The sequence below is a fragment of the Asterias amurensis genome, chromosome 11 (assembly GCF_032118995.1).
Source record: "Asterias amurensis chromosome 11, ASM3211899v1".
In the NCBI taxonomy this organism is placed as follows: domain Eukaryota; kingdom Metazoa; phylum Echinodermata; class Asteroidea; order Forcipulatida; family Asteriidae; genus Asterias; species Asterias amurensis.
Genome location: NC_092658.1, coordinates 712,792 through 721,355, shown reverse-complemented (window position 1 = coordinate 721,355; position 8,564 = coordinate 712,792). Strand labels below are relative to the sequence as shown.

Below are 8,564 nucleotides of genomic sequence, written 5' to 3'. Positions count from 1 at the left end.
GAGGAGAACTCGTCGTTAAGGAAAACCATGAAATTAAGCCCAAATTCCAAAAAACTTGAGGCTGGTGTATTGGTCCTGAGCACAAACAAAACCAGTCAATAAACTCAACACACATTCCCAATATTATGTTCCTTTATTTGTATTTGAATACCTACAACATGCAGTTCCAAAATGCACATTAACAGTAGTTCTATATATAGGTACATACAGTGGCATTCATTCTACATGCTCTCATGAATACATTTACAGTTGATGAAGTCAAGGTACTAGACTAATCATCCCAGTCTAACCCAGTCATAAAACATCAACTTAAAGTTCTCATTAATATTTATAAACAAGGTTTTCTTTTAAATTTACATTTCTTCATAGATTACAGAGCTTGAATTTGTGTAGAAAAAATAACACAAGCCCCTTTCAAAAATTAAAGTTTGTGTGGATGCAAAAGTTACTAGTTAGCTTGTTGAACAAGTTTCAAATGAGAATTTACAAAGCAAAACTCAAAAGGCAATACAGAATATATTTTTAACACAAGTCTTTGATCACATAAAAAGATTGACACTGATTAAAAAAAATCAATCTATGGAGCAAATGAGAGAGGATTGTGTAGTTTTTTAAATGAGCAAGAGAAAACAAAGTATGTTAACTTCGGGCTGGCAACAAATTCTAAGGGATCTGGCAATAGCTCCGTTAAAGCAAATGTTATTTAACAGCAGATTATTTTAGCAACAGACAGCAATTCTGCAGAGATCAAAAACAGAACTTTGCAGATTTTTTAAATTTACAAAAATTGAATGAACTTTGGAAGATATCACACATGGAAGTAAACAATAAAGTTGGATGAAGTTGTTTTAACGTCTCTTTCTTAACAGATGAAAGAATAAAATCCTGAAAGTTGAAGCAAAACTTGAAAGTCTGGTCCAAGTACACATTGAACTTAATTGACGTACACAGCATGCTGCCACCATGTTTGTTAGGTCCCCCTGTCCTGACTGCAAACATACATAGTAACTCCCATGATACTAAAGAGCAGTCAGGCTATTTGTCTCTCTAATTGGGGATCAGGCTTCATATATCTGTTTGAAACTCCAAAACCAAATTTGCATCTTTGAAAAATTACTGATTGAGCTTAAGCTTGAGCACAAACTGTGGCTGTGAAATGGACTATTATTGTTATTACATATTCCTGGTAATTAAACATCAAAGTGAACTTAATCACTGTAGCTTGGACCAGGTATGTGAACCCAACACACCAGGGTTAACCCCTACTCTTCCATGATAAACTTTCTGGACTCATGAACTACAAAACCTAGTTCATGTCCAATCCGACAGACAAAGCAATTGTGGTGAAGTATCTTGCTCAAGAACACAAGTGCCATGACCGGGACTGGAACCCTACAAATTTTGAGCACTTTATTTCACTGCTACTTATAATTGGCGGACTTTTTCGCGCAATGGCTCAAATGAAAGCTTGTAACTTTCTCGAGCCCCATCAAAATACCTATTGAATTTTACACAAAAATTTTTGGGTCAAATCAGCCAAAAATCTGACATTGTATCTTTAATACTGATTGTTGTGGGCCACACTAAAAGTCCCTTTCAGCCTCAGAATGGTGATCATGATTTCATGGAATAAAACCAACATGGCGGCACCATGATGAAAGTCTATTTGAAAGTTTATTTAAATTATTCCAATTTAATGAACATGTGTTGGAGAAGATCTAAAATTATTCCAATCCCTTAAAATGTGAAACAGTTGCGTAGATACATGTAAAAAATGATTTTCAATTTTGTAGAAGTCACAATTTTAATGTCACCTCCCAAGCAACGGAAAAAAAGGTGTTTGGGTACAGGATTATTTGCAGATATTTACATGGTTATTGTATGTTGAAATATTTATATTATAATGTCAAAACGTTCTTTTAAACTGGTGCTAGCCATTTTTCTGTACACTAAACTTTGTTAAAGTATCTTTGCACAAGTGACAAAGAAAAGCAAAAGAAAAAGACAAATGATTTTACGACAACAATTACTCAAATTTGATGAACAAATAAAACAAACAAATAAATCAATCAATCACTAAAGAGCAAAAAATTCTTGTACTTACAAAACAAACGCAAACAATGTCAAGCAGTTGAGACACCAAATGCTTGATCCATGAATTACATAGAGTCAAGTTAAGGGACAACAATTATATAGGAATAATTATGTACTTGTGACCAAAACAATGTCTTTCAAAATTAAATTACAATGATCTGCTAACAGTTACATTTCGCCTGTTAATAATTTTGAAAATCCATTGGAAACCTATTTTTTTTTCAAAACTTGGTTCCACACAGCAACACCCTACATGAAAACCTACCATTATATTACAACATTTTGTTCATTCAGACTTATTTATGTATAATTATGTACAATTTCCTTCCTGGTTTGAGAGTCAAAATACAACCCAAACCTCACTCCTTGTTCATGCAACGATTATCTGATTTCAACATCCACTGATTGAATAAACATGTCGTCAGTTTGTTATTTTCTTAGAACACAACATCAGGCCTTGGTGTTTTATCAGGGCCATCGTAATCCTGGTTATGTCAAATGTTTCACAGCTTATTCACTTCCAAACAAGGAATTTCATTCTTACTTGGTCAAAGACAGCGTCCCTAGAAAAAGAGCGCTTCCATTTCTAAAAATCACAAAGTCTGTGATCGTTGTTTGAGGGCACCAAGGCCAACACCAGGAGAAATAATTTCATAGCCTCTGAAAATGTTTGCAGGATTCAAATTACAAAACATGGGCATCGGTTTGCAGTGGGGAACTTTCATGTAACCTGCTTGGTTCAATTGAAGGTTATCACACAATCATAAACATGATACAAGAATACAATATGATAATTCCTTTTTGCTGGGTTGCTTTTAAGAAGAAGCATCTGTAGAAATGAACTAAAACATCCGGAGTGTTGATTTCTGTACATCTTTGTTGACCCTTTAAAGAACCTAAAAAGCCCCGCCCCCCCAGTAATATTTACAGGCAGTTCATCAGATTCAGAGTAGTTCACCAAATATACAGTGACTTTGGTACATGGTGTTTAAGACAAACCCTCTCAACAACTGACGCTAATGAATGTTTGGAGGAAAAAAAAGAGTAAAAACTGTGGAATTTGACCTCATTCCTGGGGTGCATTTTGGCGGCTGTAACCAATAATTGTTTCTGACATCATAACCAAAACGGTAACCGAGCTCACAACTCGGTTATCGTTCAGTCTGAACAGCAGAACCAACGACCAACAACCGAAACAGTTTTTGGTTACCGCCGCCAAAACGCACCCCTGCTAAACACAACTAATGTTTTTAAACATTTACTTAAAAGTATTTATATTTAAGTAGTTCTGACTATTTTCCTTCTATCCCTTTTTTCTTAGACTTATAACCTTAACTCCATAAACGTCATTGTAATACTTGACTTCTTTTGAATCCAAACCAGAACCTGTGGGCAGTGTCTTGTGTCTTGCCGAAGCTTTCTAGTTTGTCTCTGTATTACAGGGTTCAAGCAAGCAGTTAGATTGGTAAGGATTTAGGGTGGTTTAAGCTTTTGTCTTTTCATTTATACTCTAAAATTGTTATTATGTCCACATAAAGAGCAGACTGTGATTATTATGTCACCAAAGGGTTCCCCAATTAGGAACATTAACATCCCAAATGGGAATATTATCATCCCAAGTGGGAACTTAGTCATTGAGGATTGACATTAGAGACATCTATATTCTGGGTCTAGGTATATTCCAAGTGGGGTACAGAGGGTCCATATCAAAATGAGAGAAAATATTCAAATACCCTAATCAGGAAAAAGGTTTCCAGTCAGGGTTATGATCTCAATTGGGGGTGTATGTGTATGTATGGACAGGTTTTTTTTCTAAAGTAGGCAGTGATGAAAAACCAAATAACATTTCAATCCAACTCAAGGTTCTTAAACCACAACTGCGTATAATTGCATGGAAGGATTTAGGTTCAATCTACACACTCCCTCCAGTACACAACACTCCCTCTGTACATGTACACAGACATTGGTTTAACTGTACAACAGCCCCAAATGATGCAATCCTATTACATGTACATGTCTAGGAAAGTTTAACTGTACAACTTGAACAGCGCCCTCTTGTGTCACAAACAGAGCTGCACAAGGGGCAAACACCTACATAAATTTGTCAACATTCTTATTTGTAAAAATTTTCTTAATTTGGCCTTTGGCTGCGATGATGTTTTTATCAATAAGCCATTTCAATTATATGTTTTTCACTCCTACTACTTACATTAACTAAATGTTATTAAAAATATGTATCACACACATTGCAGGATGATGCCATACCTTTAGGTTATAGATTATTGAGAGATTAAAAAATAAATGATGTTAATAAATAAATGCGAGGGTTGCACCACACATACAACACTGTTTACCGGTGTGTGGCGCCATTTAGTTAAATAAATTGATCGCTCTTATAATTTATTAGTAATAGATGAATACATTCCCTTGTGCTTGTATGTTGTATGACTGAATGACCACATAGTGGTCAATTTCCTTCAATTTTACACATTCTGATTTTACGTCCATGCCAGAAACTTTAAAACCACTTTTCTATTTATGAAACTGGGATGAGAAAAAAACCTAGCATGGAATTCCCTGCTTTAACCTTTTTGGTGTTTGATTTATTGTTTTTATTTTGTTACATTAATCACTGCCTTTGATGATGATCTTAAATGAATACAAGAATACCTCAAGAAAACCATGTAGTATTTCACTCTGCCAATGAAGTCCCCTATTAAGTCATTGCTTCCAGTTTGGTCTAAATCCCTGACCTATATGATTGCTCTAAACATGCAAATATTGTGGGGTGACAGACTAATTACTTCCCAGCCTCAGTATGACTACATGTACATTCATTTGTATGGCTAGACTTTCCTGTACATGTACAAAGGCCCTAAATTCATAAAGACGCTAATCATTAGCCAATCTGCTGAGTGAGTACCAGTCACATGCAATATAAATCTCAAGGTTGTTGGTTGGTGTCCGAGGCACAATTTCATTTTAAAGCAAAAAATCAACGCTTAAAGAAGCAGGGAATTCCTTGCTTAAGTCAAGTGTATTTCACAGGTTAACAGGGAATTTCTGCTTAAGAGCATGTGTACTCCATAAAACTAGGCATTCTTCAATTACAAAGCTAGCACAGAAATTTGGTGCTTGCCCTGAAAGCAAAGAATGGTGATTGCAAGCGTACAATTCAGCGGTAAGCAGAGCCATGAAATTTTGCCCAAAACTTGTTTGTGCTCACAAAATTTGTGAACTCAATAATGGCTGCAAATAATAATCCTCCAGAGTACATGAATTCCAGATCCTGGGGCAGCACCAATCCATGTGAAACCAAATCCTTACCACTAAGAAGCCAACAACGTCCGAGTCGTTCATTAAGACTATTTCCCCCGTGAATGAATATGAAAAACAAATAGTTCAAAAACAGCTCAGGGAACGACTACTGAATGCCTTTCAGCAATTCTTAAGATTCATTTGAATAAAAATGAAATCTAATACCCATCAAGATGCAAATGACCCAGGGGGTACTCCCACTAGAGGGAAAACAGTCGGATGTTATTTCAAAATATGAAAACAAAATGGAACAATTGAAATGAACGGATTGAAAAAGATGGAGTATTGCCCCAAGAAAGAAAATATTCATTCTCTGTTTTGTTGACGCTCTCTCAAACATGGAATGTGCTTCTGGGAGGAGGAGAGTTTTGTCAAGAATTATTTAGTCATGGGATGTCAAATCGAGATTCCTCTTTCTTAGAGTATGAAGAATAAAGATCTGCACCTTGTACAGTCATCCATCTTCAAGTCATAAAACAATGATATTGACAAAATAGGGTGACTGCCAACATTAGGGCTAGGTAGCTCAGTTAGTAGAGTGTCAGCATGTTAATCTGGAGGTTGCAGGTTTAAGGCATGCTTTAGTCAATTTGTCTTTGTTCCGCCAAAAGTCATGTACCTTCCATACATGACCTTAAGGTTTGAGGCAACAGTAGTCAGGGTCATCATACATTTATCAATGTTTAAAACATATATGCATACAGGGGATTAGATGTGGAAAGCTGCAATGTCCCAACACTCCATCATAAAGCAGATTCCCAAGACAAACAAAATATACAAAACTGACTAAGTAGACAACACAAACCTTAAACTCCCAATACTGGACAGAGTTGAAGTTGAATCTGAATTTGATATTTGAGTAAAGGCTTCAAAGAGCTGCTAGGCTGAACATATTGCAGCTTGCCAAACATAATTACCTGATAAGCAAAAAACAAATAATATACATACCAGGGAGACCTGGCTGGTAATTTGTTTCGGCTAAGCAAAACTTGCTTAATGCTTAACAAACTTGCTTGGCAGCATAATGAAATAAGCCCCTGAGGTATGACATTTTTTAATTCACATATTTTCATCATAGAAATAGAACTAGGAGAATGTTGCGCTTGATCGTCGTCTGCATCTAATGTAAACGCCCTCTTAGTCGGCAAATGGACAATTATTATGGAAGCCACATGACACATGAATGAAACATCTTTAGCCTACTCCGCTTAAAGGCACACTTAACCTTCTCCATGCTTCTATTTTTATGATCAAAGTCAAACAGCCCCCTCAAGAATTCAGTTATCAGAGTCAAACAGCGCCCTCAAGAGTCCAGTAAATACAATCCAGAAACCACACTACATATAATCTGCTTGCATGCTAGGTTACATACTATTCTACATCAATGCCACTCCTCATAGTAACCTGCAGTGAGGTTTTCTCTTCTTGGGGACCTTTGGAGGATAAAGCACGACTCGGATTGCTTCTTCAAATACCGTCTTAAGACCTTTCTGTGTCAGGGCGGAGCATTCTAGATATTTGACTCCTCCTATTTCTTTATTCATCTGGATGCCCTGTGAAAGACAAAACAAATAGATAATGAGACAAAATAAGATTGGGACAAATTACACAAGTCAGGTGTTGAAGATCTAACCTATTTTAAGTAGCTATTTCAGAGCTGCCAACATTTGTATCTTGCGATATTTGTCATCAATCAGGGAGATATTACATTCAATATAATAGGGAAAAAGTTTGCGTAATCAGGGAGATTTTAAAACCTGTTGGTTTATTTTCAGAGAACTTTCTGCAGAATCACGGGGAGTTGGCAGCTCTGCTAATCTAAACGGATTTAGAATCCAAGCCAACTTTTGTACAAAATAATCTGTTAAATCCTAAAAAGTAAATATCTCAACATCAAATAAAATTAGTTGAGAAATTATCCTAATATATGTTACAGATTTAAAACATAACAATTTATTGATATTATGTCAATTATCTGTAGATTTATGCATTACTTCCCAAAGGTATTGTAATTACTAATTTAGACAAATTGTAATAAATACGCAAAATAAATAGAGCAAGTATATTTATAAACAAGAAACAGAAATCACAAATCATGTCCTACTTTACATAAAAACAGGTAAGTAGTGGAGAAGAACATTTCAAAGCTGAGGTTGTGGTGAAACAACATAAATTAATATTAATAAAGAATTGTCTTAGAGTAAAACAAACACATACATGTATAAACATCAATCAATAGGCAATAGACAATCAATAATTGATATAACAAATCAAGCAAATGGAATGAAAAAAAAATGTAATATCAATTAGGATTGGTAATCAATTCTGGTGAACTCCTGCAATAAAAAAGAACAATAATTATTTGGTAAATGAAATAATACAATGCATTCCACTTAGCATCTCAATAGACTGATCCATTAAGCCCCACCCCATTACGTATTGACCAATCACAACCCATCGTGCAACCAAAAGTCTGACAAATTAAGGTCCGACATCAGTGCGCGTATGCTTGGCGTGCGCGGCAGAGCTGTGCAGAATGGCATTGGAGAGGCGCACATTGTCTTGCTCACACATGCGCAGTGGGCGGGGCCTAATGGATCGGTCTATTGACAAGTGATTTATGTTAATGTTTTTTTCATTATGTCAAACAAACTGATAACCAATAATGTAGATGAGTAGATAAGTTATCCAGGTATTTTGGCATTAAAAAATAATTGTGTCCCGGACTGGTAAACTTCACAGATGAAATACAATGTAAAAGCAAATGCCTCCGTGCCACTAATCAATGCCTTGGTGCCCCTAGAACTGTTCTAGTCGAATGTATGTTCCTCATAGAGGTGCCCCAAGACTTTTTCTTGATGCCTGAAGGATAAAACACCCTCAAGTCTATCAAAAAGTCAAAGGTTTCTCCAATAAGCATAATGTCTTTGTAACAAATGGTAAACCCATGATAGGAGCTGTGTAAAAACCATGATCGGAGCTGTGTATCATTCAGACAGACAGATAGACAATCCAAAGTCAGTAATCCCTGCTTTGATGAATACAACACTTGTGTGGTGATCAATTATAGGTCCATAGTGTACTAGTATTCCAATGTCCTGTACATGGGGGTACATGTATTCACATGGCATGTCAGCATGAACAATGATCCC

The 8,564-nt window shown here is 35.9% G+C and overlaps 1 protein-coding gene across 1 annotated transcript in view; it reads right to left on the bottom strand.

Moving 5' to 3' along the window:
* Positions 1–114: 114 nt before the first annotated feature.
* LOC139944309 (ras-related C3 botulinum toxin substrate 1-like) overlaps positions 115–8,564 on the bottom strand; it is a 34,332-nt gene continuing 25,882 nt past the window's right edge. Inside the window, exon 6 of the mRNA XM_071941300.1 lies at positions 115–6,965. Coding sequence (XP_071797401.1) covers positions 6,807–6,965 — 159 coding nt within the window. The 3' untranslated portion in view covers positions 115–6,806. The remainder of the gene's footprint in view (positions 6,966–8,564) is intronic.